The 19,432-nt window shown below is 41.3% G+C and overlaps 2 protein-coding genes and 1 non-coding gene across 3 annotated transcripts; 2 read left to right on the top strand and 1 right to left on the bottom strand.

The window, feature by feature from the left end:
- The first annotated feature begins 2,918 nt into the window (after positions 1 to 2,918).
- On the top strand, positions 2,919 to 3,577 carry LOC133731746 (histone H2B.3-like). The gene has a single exon (XM_062159158.1). It carries the CDS (start codon positions 3,009 to 3,011, stop codon positions 3,447 to 3,449), a length of 441 nt encoding a protein of 146 aa, XP_062015142.1. The 5' UTR covers positions 2,919 to 3,008; the 3' UTR covers positions 3,450 to 3,577.
- Positions 3,578 to 10,282: 6,705 nt separating this feature from the next.
- On the top strand, positions 10,283 to 11,065 carry LOC133731745 (histone H2B.3-like). Its single transcript, XM_062159157.1, has one exon. The coding sequence runs from the start codon at positions 10,363 to 10,365 to the stop codon at positions 10,801 to 10,803; it is 441 nt and encodes a 146-aa protein (XP_062015141.1). The 5' UTR covers positions 10,283 to 10,362; the 3' UTR covers positions 10,804 to 11,065.
- Positions 11,066 to 11,774: 709 nt separating this feature from the next.
- Positions 11,775 to 11,988, bottom strand: LOC133734966 (small nucleolar RNA U3). The gene has a single exon (XR_009858710.1). It is a non-coding gene; the product is annotated as a small nucleolar RNA U3 (small nucleolar RNA).
- Between the last annotated feature and the right edge of the window lie 7,444 nt (positions 11,989 to 19,432).

The raw sequence follows: 19,432 nt of genomic DNA, 5'->3' as shown, positions 1-19,432 counted from the left end.
CATACAATTTTACACAATCACAGATACAATACCATATCATCAATCAATTCAACATGCATATTCAAGCATAACCAAAATTGATTCGATTCCAAGAAACCACAGAACAATCAAGAAATTGTAAATTTCATCCGGTCACCATCTACTCTAGCGTAACGCACGCCGGGAATGCAACTAGGGTTCTTGAGCACAATCAAAAACTCAATTATCATGCTATGAATCGAAATCAATTTCACAGAAAAACCTGTTTTTGCTTTTTCCCCAATTTGCTGCTAAAAAAAATATCATAGTGGAAGCGTGAATTTTATAATTAACCAGATGCAGCAGTCGACTTAAGTAACTTACCTTGATCAGGTACCTGACCAGTTACTTGGTCAGTTACCTGGTCAGTTACTTACTTGGTCAGGTACCTGATCAATTACATGACCAGTGACTTGGTCAGTAACCTGATCAGTTACTTGACCCGTAAAGCAAAAACCCTTAAAAAAAAATTTATGTTTGTTTTGCAAAACCCTAAAACGATTTTTCATATTTGTGAGCCTATGCTCTGATACCAATTGTAAAACCATAATTACATGCTCACAACATATGCACAACAATCATAAAAGGATTAAGGCTTACCTTCAGCAATCACTGGCATGGATTCCATCTTATGCAGCTGCTTAACTTGATAATTGAATATGGTCTTCTGTTACTTACCAACTTGCTTCTCAATGGACATAACTTATGCAATAGTCGTGGTAGTAATCAGGGACCAATTCATCTGTATATATATATATGAGACTTAAACCTCAAGAAGGTTCCCATTAAAGCATTCTTTGTCGGTTTAGGTTTCACTGTTAGATTCCTAATCAGGGCCGGCTCTGAACAGGTGCATTGAGTGCGACGGAACAGGGCCCCAAATTGAGAGGGCCCCAACGTTTTTCTTTAAGGATTTTTGTTTGCATGATTGAATATAAAGACTTGGATCTAGGCACGGAACACTAACGCTGATATGGAAATAGGGCCCCAGATTTTATATTTTTATATCTATTTATATAAACAATAACTTAAAAGAAAAAATAGGGCCCATACACTAAATCTTTATCCTCTGCTCTTAGCATTCACACACTCTCTCTCTCTCTCTGACAATGTGCAGTTGGTCACGGTGACACCAACCACGGGTTGTTCATCCTTGTACTTACCAAGACTTCCAACAATTATCTTCGATCAAGAACGTACTGAATAAATACAAATTAAATGCATACATGCAATATTATAATTAGCTAGTTAGTTTGGTACGTACCTAATGCCATGGCCAGGGCCCTCAATTCTCATCGACCATTCTCTATTCCCATCGATCTCTTCTATCCTTTTTCGTTCTCTAATTACTCTAAAAAATCCCAGATTAATTCTCTCCCACTTCAAGTCTTCATTCTTCAATTAGTGATTTAGAGGCAAAATGAAGCTCATCAGTAATCCCTACACCCTAGTCATGACTCAGGTATGATTAATTGATTTGTATCCACATATAAATAAATGTTTCTTTAGTATAGTTCTCCTAATGGTTTGTTTTTTTTTTGCAAATTGCAAAGGCCTAGCAATTTTCTGGAAATTGAGAAATGTAAATCAAGGATTGGAGAGATCAAGGAGTGAGGAAACTCAAGAGTCTCATGCTATACTTTGAGTCTTTGTTCTTCAAAGAATCAGGTTTCTCATAACACATTGATTTGCTTGGATTGTTTGGTGATGCTGTGTTTGAGACGGCTCGATCGTCTCAAACACAGTATTTTAATAAATCAAGGATTAGAGGGCCGCATTTTAAACTTTCGCACAGGGCCTCCGAAAAGTTTGAGACGGCTCTGTTCCTAATGTATCACAACTTGTAGCCTTTCTTGTAGACTAAGCAATGGATTACTATCCTTAATGAATTGATACACTACTTCATTAAGTCACTAGTATTGATTTACTGTTTGTATCCATGTTAAACTAGTATTGATATTAAGCTAATCATCAATTACTTTATGATGATATGTGTTATGTCCATATTTGATCTTACACGCTAGTCATCCAATTATATCACCATTGACGCCGAAACATGTACTCAACCCCTCGAGGTAGGCATTTGATATTTTGATTGTTTACAAGAACAGAATGATAAGATTGTTGGACCAAGTAAACCCCTAGGACCTATCTAGTTTTCACTTTTAAAAGTTGCAACTCAACTGCATCCAATCAAATATTTCATACAAAAAAAGAGTTGTATCATATAAAACATCTTTGTTTTGACCGTCTATGTAAATACGATCTTTTAATTTTAGAAGTAAGGTTAATAAGTTATTCGAACTTGAGACCTTATTTAATATTATATTTAATAGTGTATCATGCTTGAGTGTAGTATATCATTGGCATACAAAACGATGAGACATGGGTTAGCACACTCATTTATCTTCGTTTGATATTTATGTGAATATGTTTCACTTGGACAAATTTTTTTTATCAGTGTAGAGACATAGTCTTTACCACCTAATAAAAAGAAATCTGTGAAAGAAAAAAAATAACGAGTAGCACCAGCAAAAGGCTAAATTCTTTTTATTTTTCCACCAAATTTTCGTTTGTGACAACCAATCAATACTAAATTATTAATGTAAAATAACGAATAGCACCAGCAAAAGGCTTTTTTATTTTTCCTCCAAATTTTCGTTTGTGACAACCAATCAATATTAAATTATTAATGTGACGGGCGGGAAACAATGGATCCGGAAATTGGGGCTCATTTTCATATTGGCGCTCCTCAATTCAAACTTAGCTAATCGTAGCCGTCAATAAGGAACCTTTACAAAGCACAATCTCACGGCCAGGCTCAGTGATCCGCGTGATTTCCCATTGGCCAATAGCACGCGACCTCCCCGCATGTATAAAAGTCCCTCATCCTCAGTACAAGTCCTTCACAAAAAGAATCCCAATTCCCAAATCGAATTCGCAACCCTCAAATTTCCCAATCCCAAATTTCACCCTCCTTCTCAAATCCAATGGCGCCCAAAGCTGAGAAGAAGCCCGCCGAGAAGAAGCCGGCCGAGAAGGCCCCGGCCGCCGAGAAGGCCCCGGCCGAGAAGAAGCCCAAGGCCGGAAAGAAGCTCCCCAAGGAGGCCGGAGCCGCCGCCGGAGACAAGAAGAAGAAGAGGAACAAGAAGAGCGTAGAGACCTACAAGATCTACATCTTCAAGGTCCTCAAGCAGGTCCACCCTGACATCGGGATCTCCAGCAAGGCCATGGGCATCATGAACAGCTTCATCAACGATATCTTTGAGAAGCTGGCTCAGGAGTCGTCGAAGCTCGCAAGGTACAACAAGAAGCCGACGATTACTTCTCGGGAGATCCAGACTGCTGTCAGGCTTGTGCTTCCCGGGGAATTGGCCAAGCACGCCGTTTCTGAGGGGACCAAGGCCGTGACTAAGTTCACAAGCTCTTGAAGTGTTGTGGGTTCTAGATTGGCTTCGCTATCTACTTAGTTATCTGTTTAGATTTAGGGTTTGGATCAAGTAGTAGATATGTAATCGCTCTATTTTTCATGAAATGAAAGACGGTGGTTTATATAACATGGATTTTGTGCACTTTTGAATATTGGTATTGTGGTTTATATAACATGGTATTGTGCACTTTTGGACCAATTGCCTGCCCTTATGTTGTTTGAAGAAATACCGTTCAGATAATCTGAATATGTTCTTAATAACCCAAATGGTTGATTCAGTTTATTTTGAATTGATAATCTCTCTGAAATTAGATGGGATCTAAACTTGTTGATTTGGGATCTGTCATGCCTCCTCTCGCAGTACCATCTTGACTTGTTGCTTTGGATGTTTGTGTTGCTTGTTAACTTGCTTTCGAAAGGTCTTGCTCTGTGATGGGTTTTTGTTCTTCAAGGTTGATTAGGTTTTTTTTTTGTTTTTTTGGAAGTGGTTCAGTCCTCGTAGAAAAGTGAAAGATTTGGGTAAATTGGTAAAATATGGAAGGGACTATACGCGCCCGAGTCTAGATTTGGTTGGAGTTTGCAATTTCAATTGGCGCCATATCCCCTTGTGTTTTTGGAGACATTTGGGTTTTGGGTTTAAGATTTGGAAAATTTAATTAGGGAATTGGGGCCCCTTTTGTTAGTGTACGCGCAAATAACTGGGTTTAAAGACTTTAAGTTTTGGAATATTTTCAATTGGCGCCGTAACTGAGTTTTAGGAGGGAACAGTTTGGGTTTAAGTTCTGGAAAATTTCATTTGGCGCCTTACCTTAGAGCAAGTGCACCGGTCTGGTATTGACCGGGCAAAAGCATGGAATTATGACGTGGTGACCGGGCATGTAGAGATTCATCCCTCCACCGGTTGGTTTTTGCCCAGCCAAAACTTGGCTTGGGATGACCGAGGGGAAGAAAAAGGGCAAAGCCCTGACTAATTTCTTGACCAGTCGAAGGAGAAGCCCAGCTGCCACGTTGGAAGGGGAGAGAACATGGCTGACGTCACAGAGCCTGGGTTGCTTCGATCTCGGCCTAGGGGCAGCGTCTGGGCGGTTTGACGCCACAGAGTGGCCGGACGAGGTGAGGCGACTTCGGGGGTGACCGGGTCCTTTGCCGGAGGAAGACGGAGGCCGAAGAAAAATTCGGGTCGGGTCGGACGAAACCCGCCAGTTCTGGGGGCGCGCAAGAGAGAGAGACCGGAGGGGGAGGGGGGAGGGGAAATGAAAATAAGAAAAATTTTCGTCCTTTGAAATAAAATAGAATTTTTTTTTCTATTTATAGAAAATTTTCAGATTTCAAAAATTCATAATAAATTCATACAAACACCGATTTTTGCATTCCACATATGCACGAACTCGTATCGACGATCTCTATAACTTTCATGAAGGAAGTTTTCTCAAATTATGTATGTGTAAAAAGTCGATTTTCGAGACCCCCCTAAAATTATATAATAATGAACAGTGTTGACCGGGCAAGAAAAACAACGGGTGTAAACCCATGTCCAGTGGCAGTGAATAGTAACTTGACTGGTCGAATTCTCGACTTCTCGACTTTGCCTTTTCTTGACTACGGGTGCACTTGCTCTTAGAAGTTAGTGGCAAATGGCAACATTTTGGGTTTAAGTTTTGGAACGATTGGGTGCAATTTCTTGTTAGAGTACGGGTCGGGTCACGTGTAGTCTAACACAACATGTCTAAAGAGTAACTCCTATATATTGTCACTATTGTGCCTTGCGCCTTTTCACTAGAACCTACTCCAAAAGACTCACACCATTATTGTTGGAACTCATAATACTAATTTGATAATAAGCATGCATATCAAAGTGGACTTTTCATGTCAATAAGAACAAAATCTGAAATTAATTAAAATTGTGTATTTTTGTTTTGTGGGATCATTTATAAAAGAGGATGAGCATGTACAATAATAAAATAGACAATTAGTTTTCAACCTGCATGCTCTGTATATGCAAAAGTAATTTTTTTTTTTTGAGAAAAAAAAAAGTGATGAAATAAAATAAATTTTTTTTTTGATTAGGGGAGGTTAGCATTAGATGTTAGCAACACAAACACCTTTCGGGGGGTATCCCAGCAAAGCTGGACTAATCCCTTCCGAACGCCACGGGGCATTAAGCACCCATGAGCTGGCCACCAAGGCCTCATGGGGTTTCGAAAGCCAGACCTGGAGGTTTCAGACTGGGACCTTCTACCACCCCACTATCTCTAGTGGTTAAACCGATTATTTTTGAGAGAATATAATAGGAATATAGGATCTTTTTTTTTTTCTCTTAATAAAAATATATTTTGTAATTATCATAATTATCTTTGAAATTTAATTAATTCTTAAAATTTTTGAATCTTTTTTTTTTTTTTGAATAAAGGGGTTTGGAACTCAGTCAGGCTGGAGGGCTCATCCCCACGCCCATATTATTATTATTTAAATTTTGCCATATTATTATTATTTTTGAATCTTTTTATGATCATAAATATTGGTTTTAAACTTTTAACTAACAACACCTCTTTTCTTTAGTCAATTTTTGTTTGAAAAATTTGTTTTTTCGCTTTTCCAAAAAAATGACGTATGACCAGTGGCGAACCTATTACTAAAGCCTGTAAGAGCAACTCCAACAGCTTCTCTATAATTTCTGTATTATAGGGAAGCAAAAATCAAAGCTTTAGCTTCATTTTCTTCTCCAACTCTAACAGATTTCCTATTTTACAACAATCTCTAAAATCTCCATAATTCTTCCTTAAAATTTTAGAGATTGCTGAAAATTAAGGGAATTTTGTTTTCTCTTTCTTCACTTTCCCTAAAATGGGGATAGTTATAGGGAATCTGTTGAAGCAAAAGAGGCTTATTTTTCCCTAAAATAGAGAAAAACCAAAATATAGGGAAGCTGTTAGAGTTGCTTTAAACGTTTCTCTCATCGTTTTATAATTGCTTATATAACCTATAATAAAGAGAAATAGTTCTATAATTTAATGAGTTGACCCACCAAAACAATTAATATTCAGTATCAACAACAAAAATAATAGAAGAAATCCGTCAAAGTTTCCTAGTTTTCATTTGTAAAAGTCAGAGTTTTTAAAAACTAAACATAAAGTCATAAATCCTTAAATATTTAATACTTAGTTTTTTTTTTCTTTAATCAAATCAATTATTATTCAACTCAAGCGAGAATGACACGGATACATACATTCTCTTGCCAACTCTGTTGATAAGTCTATGATGTGGCATACTAGCACAACTCATTAGACAACCAATGTTCACTTATTTAAAAGCAAGTCTATACACTATGAGAAAAAAAAAACATAGTAAATAGGCTAAGCCTAATAAAACTTAAATAGGTGGGAGTAGTGGTTGTTGCAACCGGAGCGGTGGTGGTTGAGATGAAAATGCACTCGTAAAGCGGTAGCTTTGATGATCAACAATGAAAACAATAACAATGATTGTGGAGTAGTGGTTATGTGGAGGGTGAAAATGGGACAGTGGTGGGAGCGGCGAAGATAGTGTTGTAAATACAACACAATGAAAGTTATGTTCAATGACAAACTCAAGATTTTGTTCTCTAATACTTGCATGAACCAAGTGTCCAAGTGTAATATAGGTGAAAAATATAAAAAATATGGTATCCATTTCTGAGATTAAAAAAAAAGAAAAACGAAGCTACAACCATCACAGCTAGCACCAGTGGTTGATGAAGACATGCAAATATTTAATAGGGGCCGTGACCACTTACCCAATTTTAGCCTAAAAATTGCCCACTTACTCCACCTAGAGTTTTTTAACCCCATTTACTCAATCTAACAGTATTTGACAGTAATACCCTTATTTTAATTAAAAAATTACTCTCCTATCATATTCTCTCTTCCTCTCAGACGTGTCCCTCTCTCTCTCTCTCTCTCTCTCTCTCTCTCTCTCTCTCGACTCCGGCATGGCGTAATATTTCCAGAAGTAGCGGCAAATGGAGGAGGCGCCAATCGAGTGGTTCTGCGTCGCCGGAGAAGGCGCCGATGAAGACCGAAACAGAGGAGGTGTTTTCCGGGTCGCTGATGAGGCCTCGACGGTGATTGCGCGACTCATCGTTTGCGGCGGCGAGGGGCGAGACGGCGGAGGTGGCGTTTGACTGGTGGAGGATTCCAGATCTGAGCAGCAAGTCGAGGTCGCAGAGCTGCTTGGTGACGGACGCGGCGGACATGTTGAGGTCATTCTGCATGTAGAGCTTCCCGCCGGTGAACGACCGGGGCTGAAGCACGAATTGACCTTGATTTGGCTCAGGCGGAGGTCACCTGTTCGCTTGGCCGGACCCGAGCCAGGAAGGCTGAGAATGAGCTTCCGGTGAGCGATGTGGTGGATGTAATGAGCGACGACGAGCCTAGAAACGATGTGGCGGAGTCGAAGGTCACCGAAGACGAATTGAAGAACGGTGTTGTGGAGATGGTTATGGATAATGAGCAAAACGTTGGGTCTGTTGGTAACGAAGATGAGGCAGTAGACACATTATTGGCCCCCAGTAGACTTTGAAATGAGGGACAGGGATCACTATAGTGTGGTGTATTGATAAGTTACCTGTTTTTTTCTGTGTATTAAAGTCAAATTATCTGTGAATCATACAAAATGGTGCAATTTTGGTGGTCTATTGGGAGGCAGTAGAGACATTGGACTTTGTATTGGGGGGCAATAATATGATTATTGGGAGCCAATAATATGATTATAAATTGATCAATTGTGCCTGTAGTGTATTCATTTTGGTTTTGGGAGTTCATACAATTCACTGGACAGCAATAATATGATTTTTGGGAGGCAATAATATGATTACTGGGGGGCAGTAATATGATTACTGTGGGGCAATAATAGCCGGATTCCGGATTCCGGTTCCCGGAATCTGGTCATCGGTCGCCGGAATCCGATCACCGTTCGCCGGAGACCGCGCCGGCCACTGGTCACCGGAGCACAGCAAGGTGGAGGGTGACTTCTCTCTCTAAGTGAGAAAGAAGGAGAGGGCAAAAAAGTCTCAAAAAAAAAGAAAAAAGAATTAATTGGGTAAAGGGGAAATAATCCCTTAGAGTGTTTTGGGTAAATGGGGTTAAAAAACAGTTGGTGGAGCAAGTGGGCAATTTTTAGCCTAAAATCGGGTAAATGATCATTTTCATAGAACCTGTTTGGCTCCAAAACCAGTTGGCTTGCAAACTGTCTCTTTTGAGCGAGTGATTGCGCAGGCGTGCCAGCACCGCGGGGTGCAGTCATTGGGGTAGTCCCTTGACCTGACTTCTTCTTCAAGCACTGTGGACGAGGAGAGCACCAACCTCGTCACAGGGTTCTTCTCTAGCCTTTCGAAAAAGGACTTTTGCCTTACGGATAAGGACTTTGGTTGTGATCTCTTGCGTTCACCGAATCGATACTTAGTATTGTAGACTAAGCAGAGCAATCACTGGGAAGTTTGGAGAAAGCACGGGTTGCGCTAAAGCGTGACTTTAGCTTCGCTGGGTTGCGAGGGCGTTACCCTTGCTTCGCTGGCAGTAACGGTGGCGGTTGCGCTCGCAGTCGGCTCGCTGGGAGACTGGGACTGGAAGTACGGTCGCCGGGTTGGTCTGGTGATGCTGACAGTCGGCTCTTGGAGAGACTAGGACTGGCGCACGGTCACCGGGTTTCAACAAGGTTGAAGGTTTGCTCCAGGGAGGCTTTGTAATCGCTAGGATTGATTGATATGAGAGAGGTTCTTTGTTGTGTCGTCTTTAGCCTCTATATATAGGCTTTGTAGATTCTCTTCCCTCATAGGAATGAAATACTATATTTTAGGCCACAGTTATTGGTCTTAAATCAAATCAAAACTCTTAATAGTTTTGATATTATCGTAGGCGATAATTAATAATTATCCACCTCTGTCGCCGCTAGAATATAGGCAAGGGTTACTTGCCTCTGAGAACAGCTTCTGGGCATGCACATCTCCTTGTGAAATACAATTAAAGACAATTACAATCTGCTCACGTCCCACATGCCCTGCCTGTGCAATCATTGATTACTTGCATGTATATATATATATATGAGTAGCCCACATAATCTTAGCCATGCAGTATATATATACATATTTTCTGTTGATTGCCATCAAGAATAATTATGCTCCTCCTTAATTGCTCCACCACCAGACATTGCATGGGCAATTATACTATATATTTTTCCCTTTGTTTCTTGTGCCATGCTTCACGTGTCCACCATATCCCTTCCTTAATTGATCAACCCAATCTGCTCGCTTGCACAGTACTTGGCAATCAAGCAAACAAATCACCATTAATTATCAGATATCTTGATAATTAATAATAAATCAAAGAATATTCAGATTTGCTCTAAGATTGCTTGGCCTCTAAGTAGGCTTTATTTAGCCTCTAAACAATATATTCCGAGCTTATCGAAAATATATAGCTTGGGCCACGGATATTGGCCCGGTTTCTCTCGAGTCCCCCTTATCGGGAAAAATATTTATTTTGGGTTCAAACAGAACCTGAAGAAATTATCTCCAAGGCTCTAAGCATTTGTTTTTTATGCGAAGCACATTTTTTTTTTTTTTTGATCTAAAGAATACGAATCACATTTGACTGTTACAAAAAATACATGCTGTCCGTTTCAAAAAGAAAAAAGAAAATACATGATGTCATCTAATCTCAGCCGTCGCTTACGAAACTTTTCCTAGACAAATGAACGGGCCTGCTCTACCCACTTCAGCGATCCGCGCGAAACCCCACTAGCCAATAGAACGGGACCACCCCACATATATAAATCTCATCTTTCTCAATACTCAGTCCTCACAAAAAGTATCCCAATTCCCCAATCGATTACGCTAACTCCCAAATTCCCCAAACCCCCAATCCCACTCCTTCTCTAATCCAATGGCGCCCAAAGCTGAAAAGAAGCCCGCCGAGAAGAAGCCGGCCGAAAAGGCCCCCGCCGCCGAGAAGGCTCCTGCTGAGAAGAAGCCCAAGGCCGGCAAGAAGCTCCCCAAGGAGGCCGGAGCCGCCGCCGGAGACAAGAAGAAGAAGAGGAACAAGAAGAGCGTGGAGACCTACAAGATCTACATCTTCAAGGTCCTCAAGCAGGTCCACCCTGACATCGGAATCTCCAGCAAGGCCATGGGCATCATGAACAGCTTCATCAACGACATCTTCGAGAAGCTCGCTCAGGAGTCGTCGAGGCTTGCGAGGTACAACAAGAAGCCGACGATTACTTCTCGGGAGATCCAGACCGCCGTCAGGCTTGTGCTTCCTGGTGAATTGGCTAAGCACGCCGTCTCTGAGGGGACTAAGGCGGTGACCAAGTTTACTAGCTCTTGAAGAATTTGGGTTTGCCCATTGGCTTCGATTTGGCTCTGTGTGCTTAGGCTTAGGGTTTTAAATTAGTAGTAAATTTGTATTTTCGTTTATGGATGGGTCTGCTCGATCCGTAGTGAATCAAATACGGCGGTTCATAAATGTTGCTCGTCTCTAACTTGGGTTCGATTTAGATTTTCTGCCTGTATGGTTAATTTGCTTTTTTACTACTGAATTCAATAGGGCGTTTGCTCATATATAGTACGTTACTAAATTGTTTGCTACCTATCTCATTGGAACAAGACTGCCTTCTGCTTCACAGAGTCGGAGTAATACCTCTACTTCTATAACTTCCAGATTGTTGTTTCTCCATTGTTTACACCTTGAAGTGTAGACATGTCGAATATGATGACACTTGGAACTGTTGTTTATCTATCGTCTAAAAATTAGGATCAGACTCAAAGGGGCTGTTGCTGTTTTTTTATTCCACAACACTGTTATCAAGATTTGGGAATTCTGAATAGGATTATAGACATCGAAGTTCTGTATTTGATTCTTGATCCCTGTGGTCACATCTTAATTTCAAATTGAATACTTCATGCCCTTTGATTTCAATGACATTGTAGGCTATATTTTGCATATATGAGTACGATTATATTCATCTTACTGTTTTATTGAAGTCTTCATTAGTACTTTTGGTTGCTAAGTATTGGTTTCCAGTTGTCTTGTTAATCACGCTCACAGTCTATTGCACTACCTCACTGTAATTTATCAGACAAATTGAGTGTGTGTCTCGATCGACTCTCTCTCTAAGAAAAAACCTGAGGTAGTGTGAAAGTAATTCTGTATCCTAACATTAATATCGGTTTATTTTTCGGAAAAGAAACAGCCGAAGATATGTTCAGTGTGTTCACTGCAATTTGAATCTGGGCTGGAAATTTGTAATATCAATATCCTGCAAAATTAAGAAGGGAAAGATGCTTAAAAAAAAGGGGAACCTGTCAGACAGCCAAGCGACCCCCCCAGACTTGGTAGGACCAAGCTGAGAACGATCATCTACAGCCATGGTAACCCGAAGATCACCAGCCGTTAATCACGCTCTGATCGCATGGCTATGATTCATCCACCAGGTTTAGATTCCTGTCTCCTTAGAAGTCAAGGACACAGAGGTACGATCCTATAGAACAGATCCTGTTCAAGTAAGGTCGTGAACTATCTGCACGTGCCTCTATATTTAAACGGCACAACACTTCACTTGTTTTCGATGTGGGAATTCTTCCTTCACCAATGTCGCAGCTCCTGACTTGGGACTTGGTCTCTTTGCTATGAGCCGTATTGCATTACTCATAGGATATGCCATTAAATCCCACTCTCCACTTGACTTGGGTTGATACATTCCAATGAATTCATGAATTGCCAGGGTTTATATATTCTTTGCTCTGAAACTGAAGGGTATGATTGGAGGAAGACTCGTCCAAATGGGGTTTCCTGACACTATCTTGTATGATGTTTCATTGCTATGTTAAGACCAAATATGGTTCATCGGTGGATATGTAACCTTTCTTTTAGTGATGATATTATCAGTTTTAAAAACTCCTCTAATCAATTTTGATTCTTCTCCTCAGCTCCAGACTCGAGCCCCAAGATAAGAAAAATAAATCTATGAACGTAAATCAATTCATCCTTGTCGGTCTGGTATTGTTTTCGTCTAATTAGTGAAAACCGAGGAGTAATAATGCTTAGAAGAAGGAGCTTAAAACTTCTGTTTCTGCATCTAATTTGTGATGAAAACTTTCTCATTCCTAAATCAACTCTCTATGGTTATGACTTCTGATACTCTCCCTCTCTCTGAAAAATGTTATTCATATGTAGGGAGATTCTATGGGCACAAATCGCACAATATAAATTTTCTTTTTCAAATATGAATAACTTTTTAGTGGGCTTGAACTTCCAGCATCTTGCTCCAAATATTTGTTTTGATTTTATTTTCCCTGCTTTGTGGTCAATGTCCTTGGCTGTGCTTGTTCTCAGCTTCATCAGACCCTCCAATTCCTCTCTCAATCTGTTTACAATGGCTGCAACGAAATATGGAGACGAGATGAGGACGAGAGTCGGTAATGGAATGGAGCTAAGACCGTGGCACCAGAACGACGCCATCATGATTATAATTTGTAAAGGTTGGTTTCATTATGCCTACGCGGTATGATGAAATTAAGTAAACTTGTACCTTTTGTATAACTGGATTCCATAACTACTTTTCGAAACTGATGGTTTACGTGCTTAAAATGCAGTAGGAATGTGGTGACTGGAGACATGTTGATTAATAGAGAATGGAGAGCGCAATATATAAACTGTCTTGATCTATCATCAATTGATTTGCAGCATGGCATTGGATTGCATGCATGTGTTGAACCGAATAGCTATAAGGCTCAGATTCGAGTGCGTCCTGAGATGTTTGACTATATATATCAAAATGAAAGTTTTTTGATATCTTATACTTCTTAATTTCTTATCAAGTTTTTTATGTAGCATGACATTGAATTTCATCTCTGTTTTTAATTGAAAGGTTTGTTGTTTAGATTTATGTAGAGATGCTTGACAATATACATCAAAATGGAAGATTTTATTTTTCATTCGGACGCAGGTCCAACATGAGTAGGATGAGTAGAGTTCATTTTCAATCTGATTTGGGGAACTTATAGGCTGCTTGCCTAATTTTTTAATTGCCCCCAATATCTCAGCTATAGCTCATGCGCACTCTATCTTCCTTCATTGCACAAATCAATTATTTGAGAAGAAATAGAGCATTATTTTAATAGCAAGAGCCAAGAAAAGTTGTGAGTCTGCAGGAACAAAGAGTGTGATAATCTCACCTATAGATTAGGGTCGTATTTTATATGCATAATTGCTTACAAAACTTATTAAAGAAGTCAAGATAGGTTAGTGTGCAAAAGCAGTAGCCACATGAAGCTTGTACTTGTTTGACTGCATATCTGTAAATTGGACCAAGTTAGGAAAATATCATCTCAATTTTTTTTTTACCGGGCTGCCTACTTAGTACATGTGTATATTATACAATTTATACGTGTGTGTTTAGAGATTTTAAAAATATTTTTGGGAAATTTTCGTATGTCCATAAGTTTGTAATATTACAGAAGAACCTCTTCTGTCAGCGGCCTCCCATGTCGTGTTCTATTTGTACGTGCTTTTTTTTTTTTTTGAGAAAAGGGCGGTGCGGCAGCCCTCAAGCCTTGATAGCCTTAATTAAAGAAACTGTTGAATACAAGAGGGGGACATTGAGCCTAAACCCCTGATTACAATAAGTAGAACCTCCTGAAATACTATCCTGATTTTTTACTAAATGCTTGTACTCAACAAAGCACCAACTAGCAAAGAGCGCACAACTGGCGACTCTATTTGCTTTAATTGCAGTAACGCAGCGGTGACACAACGGAAAGATAACTTGGTCTGCAACCCGACTGCAGCAAAGCATAACTACCATATGCACAGCTTTCCCATTATGATGCCACCGGACGCTACATCCAGTGACACTTAAATTCCCTCTGTTACTAAGAGGCAGCGACCATTTGCAAGTGCAAGGAACTCGCCGCCTACCTAGATCAGAGAAGGCACACAAGGTGCAAAGACTGGCACACAAGCCACTGGCACTCAGGCCACTGCCTCCTACCGGAACACGGTTGGAGATTATTACCGACAAAGCAACAACTGAAAGAAGAACAAACAGACAAGCATGAAATAAAAAACAGCAGCAAAACCAAACAGCCGAGGCCCGGCCCATCCACCATCTCTCCCATAGGCCCAATGCAGACGCCCACCAAGCGAGCATCGATCTGCCAACGCCGGCACCAGATCGCCCCCAAGTAGCACGACGCCGCCGCGCAGCAACCCTGCACCGCCGCATCACCACGACACTGTGCAGGCCCTTCTTCAACCCGATTGGTGCCCGAAACCCGATCCATAACCGACTAGATCGAGATCTCAGCGACCGTCCCCCAGCCCCCAGTTGCCGCTGAGCCTCCACGGTTCGCCGCTGGCCGTCCGTGTCCCAGAGCCACTCCAACTGCCCCAGAAACAACACAGAAACGCACCTGCAGATCCCCGTCCAACCCCAAACCCAGATCCGGAATCTAACTCCGAGAAGCTCGTCACTTCGATGAAATCGGGAACCCAACCACCGCCAAGAAACCATCCTTGGCCCAGACACCTGCAGCAACCTGCAGATCGAGCCCCGCCGGCCTATCACACCACGCCGGAAGTCCGTGCCAGCTCCTACCCACGATCGACGAAGAGACGAAACCGATCTGGAAGCACCGCCCCGATCCAAGTAGAAGCTGCCAACCTCCATCCCTGAGCCAGATCCCCGCCATAGAGCCTCGCCGCTAGCCTCCATCCTCATCCCCTCCCGGACCGGAACGCAGCGGCAGGGGGCCCGCCGGCGTTCGGCCAGGAGAGAACGCGCTCGAACTCTCTGTTTTGGTCTCCGCGCGTGAGGCGCGTTCAATTTTTAACCTTTTTTAAGAAGAAACCGTTTAGTAGATTTGTACGTGCTTCTTAATTGCTCGGGTAGATCACTTTTGGTCATGCTTCTTAATAGATTACTCATTACTGTATGCTTTGTTTATTTGGGGTTTAATTGGTTGAGGCAATTGTCAGAGTCTATATATAGGGTTATTATCACAAATGGTACCTGAATTATACCTCAATTTTATCGATGGTACCTGAACTTGAATTTTGATCACAACCAGTACCCAAACTTTTCGATTTCATTTTAAATGGTACCTAGAGCCACCTCCGGTCACTATTCCGACTAAAAGCAGCATGTAAGGCGATCATAGTGATGATCTTTGATGATTTCAAGGGTTGCGATCATATATAGTGATGATCTTTTTGGTAATAGACTTGCCTTGAACTTTTTTTAAATTTTTTTTAAATTTTTTTTTTAAATTTTAGATTTGGCTTTTTTGGCCGGAATAGTGACTGAAGGTGGCCTTAGGTACCATTTAAAATGAAATCGAAAAGTTCGGGTACTGGTTGTGATCAAAATTGAAGTTCAGGTACCATCGATAAGATTGAGGTATAGTTCAGGTACCATTTGTGATAATAACCCCTATATATAATATATTCTTTACCTTGAAACTATCAGGGGAAGATTGTTAAAATGGGTTTTCTGACACTAAATTTATCTTGTATGATGCTTCATTGCTTTGTTTAAGACCAAATATGATTCATTGATGGATATCTAGCCTTTGTTGTGGAGCTTTGAAAGCTCCTCTAATCTGTTTGCTTCTTGTCCTCAACTAGAGCACCGAAGATACGGGAAAAAACGCGATACTATGACCAAAATCAGTTCATCATTGTCTTTCGTATTGTCTTACGTCTAATTAGTAAAGAGAAGCGAGTATTAGTGCTTCGATTAGGGGCTCAAAACTTTTGTTGCTTCAATATTTTTCCGGTCAAATGCTAGAGACTAAATTTTCATTTGCTATTGTACAAGAAAAGTAAACAATATCATTTGAAGTGTAAGTTCATTTTAGCATCATATGAACTTTGAAGTGGGAGTCGGTAAAACAACAACCTTTCAAGCAATATCATTTGAAGTGCAAGTGAGTACATATAAAATCATAAAAACATGGATTTTAAGTGAAGAAACGAAATGTTCATATCTCCTATTGGTCTGGTTAAAGATGGAAACAGCTTGGGAAAAAATAGATAATTAAAAGAATGGCTGCAGAGAAAAATGCGAAGAATTTGATGCATCTTAGTTCTGTTCTGGATTCTTTATACCTTTGGTTTGATACATTATAATGTTATTGCTGGAGCCCTACTCATGGCGACCTGCTCGAGTTGGGGGAAGCTGTAAGCATTATTGCGGGTCAATCTATTGGAGATGTTTGGCTCCAAAACCAGTTGGCTTGCAAACTGTCTCTTTTGAGCGAGTGATTGCGCAGGCGTGCCAGCACCGCGGGGTGCAGTCGTTGGGGTAGTCCCTTGACCTGACTTCTTCTTCAAGCGCTGTGGACGAGGAGAGCACCAACCTCGTCACAGGGTTCTTCTCTAGCCTTTCGGAAAAGGACTTTTGCCTTACGGATAAGGACTTTGGGTGTGATCTCTTCGGTCACCAAAATCGATACTCAACGTTGTAGGTTGAGCAGAGCAATCACTGGGAAATCTTGAGAAAGCACGGGGTTTGCTAAAGCGTATCTTTAGCTTCGCTGGGTTGCGAGGGCGTTACCCTTGCTTCGCTGGAAGTATCGGTGGCGGTTGCGCTCGCAGTCGGCTCCTGGGGAGACTGGGACTGGAAGTACGGTCGCCGGGTTTCAACAAGGTTGAAGGTTTGCTCCGGGGAGGCTTTGTAATCGCTAGGATTGATTGATATGAGAGAGGTCCTTTTCTGTATCGTCTTTAGCCTCTATATATAGGCTGCTGCAGATTCACTTTCCTTAAATGAATGAAATACTATATTTTAGGCCACAGTTATTGGCCTTTGAATTAAATCAAAACTCTTAACAGTTTTGATATTATCGTAGGCGATAATTAATATTATTAGCCTCTGTCACCGCTAGAGTATAGGCAAAGATTAATTGCCTCTTAGAGTCTCAGACGTAATCTTCCTCTTGGATGCAGTGGTAGGATATGTACGTATCTTATATTGATATATATATCCTCGCGAGGACTCTCGTAGCTCGCGGCGGCATGCAAATCAGAAAGGATATATTATTGCAATTAAGAGGTGATGGTGTCTCTTCCATTTGACGTACATCCAACTTCATTTCCTGATTGCCACGTATGTGGGAGCCCTTGATTTTCTGCTTAATTGGTCCACTATAGGACCTAATTGCGTGGATTACCTCGAAGTAGAAGAGGACAACTTGTCTGCCATGTTTAATTGCATATACCCATCATATATACATATATGATCCTCCGCGCACTTCTATATATATATGGTTACAACTAATAAGGATATATGATTATGTCCTTCTATGTTGTACGTCCAGCCATCCATGCAATATATATAGTTATATATATATATAACTAGACTCCTTGAGGATTGCTATCAAGCATGATTAATTGCATGGCTCCCCTTATTCCACGTCCACCTTAATTGCATGGGCAATTATATATCAACCCATCTTGCTCGCGCTCGCGCAATCTCGGCCATATATACAGCCTGTATATTTTAGGGTCCTTGACCCAAAGCCCCAAAATGAGCCAAAGTTATCCCACTTACCCCAGCAACAGATTTTTATTCCCCACTACTCAATTTAAATTAAAAAGACAATTTTACCCTCAGTTAAATTAATAAATTACACCATATGCCATCGAGCTCTCTCTCCTCTCTCCCCTCTGATCTGACTCTCTCTCCTCTTCGATCTGATTCTCTCTCTCTCTCTCTCTCTCTCTCTCTCTCTCTCTCTCTCTCTCTCTCTCTCTCTCATCCGGCGATAGTCGTGCTGCCCAGAAGCAGGCGCTCGTGCAGTCGGCGACGAGTTTGTGCAGCCCAGAAGACTGTGGCGAGTTCGTGCAGTCGGCGCCATCGATCGTACAGCCGGCGGCGAGTTCGTGCAGCGAGCTCGGAGTTCCTTTACGTCACCTCCGTGCAGCTAGGTCGGAGTTCCGGTTCGTGCAGCGAGCTCGGAGTTCGCGCCATCCATTGCCGGCGGCGAGTTCATGCTGAAGACTGAAGTCACCGGTTGCTTGGCTTCACCGATCACGAAATCAAAACCGCAACTCATCTCTGGCGGGAATTGGCGCTCGAGCTCGACCTCTGGTGCTCGTCCCAGGCTCTCAGGCCTCGACACAGGCCGGTGGCAGAGGAGAACATGGATCTGGTATGCCGGTGGTGGAGGAGAACCACGATTTGGTGCCCAGAGCTTTTCTCTGGGTGCCCAAATCAAATTCTTTTTTTTTTTTTTTTTGCTGTAAATTGGTTCAGAAGCCCAAAATGAAAAGAAAGAAGAAAAAAAAGGTTCTATTGGAGTATTGGGGCAATAGAGGCCTCTTAAAGATCTATTGGGGGGCAATATACGTCTATTGGGGAGCAATAGACATTTGAATTGATGTAATCTATTCGTTTTTTTGCTTAATCAAAATTTTATTTATCTAATTTTACAAAGATTAGTTCTTATTCTGGCTATCGAAAGTTCTATTGGGGGGCAATAGACGTTTTGAATTGATGTAATCTCCTTGTTTTTTTTCTATAATTGGGAGGCAATAGGCTTCTATTGGGGGCAATACATGACAGATAGTCGTCTTTGGGGGGCAATACATGACAGATAGTCGTCTATTGGGGGGCAATAGACGTCTATTGGGGGGCAATAGAGATCTATTGCCCATCTATTAGGGGTAAAAAAAACTTTCCGGTGAGATTTTCAGCAAATTCCGATAGGCGGCAGCCGGTGACCGGTGACCGGATTTCGGCGAAAGTTGGCCGGATTCCGGCAAAAGTTGACCGGATTCCGGTGACGGCCTCCGGCGAAGTCTCCTATGGTTTCTCTCTCTTCCATTTTCTCTATCTCTCTCTCTAAGTAACAAAGGGGTGAGGGGTAAAATGGTATTAAAAAAAAATTAAAAACAAAAAAAAAATCTTAATTGGGTATTAGGGAAGACTCCCTTAGAGTGTATTGGGTAAGAG

Source organism: Rosa rugosa, chromosome 2, assembly GCF_958449725.1.
Source record: "Rosa rugosa chromosome 2, drRosRugo1.1, whole genome shotgun sequence".
In the NCBI taxonomy this organism is placed as follows: Eukaryota; Viridiplantae; Streptophyta; class Magnoliopsida; order Rosales; family Rosaceae; genus Rosa; species Rosa rugosa.
Note: the sequence above shows the minus strand (reverse complement) of the source record. Positions and strands in the feature narration are given on the sequence as shown.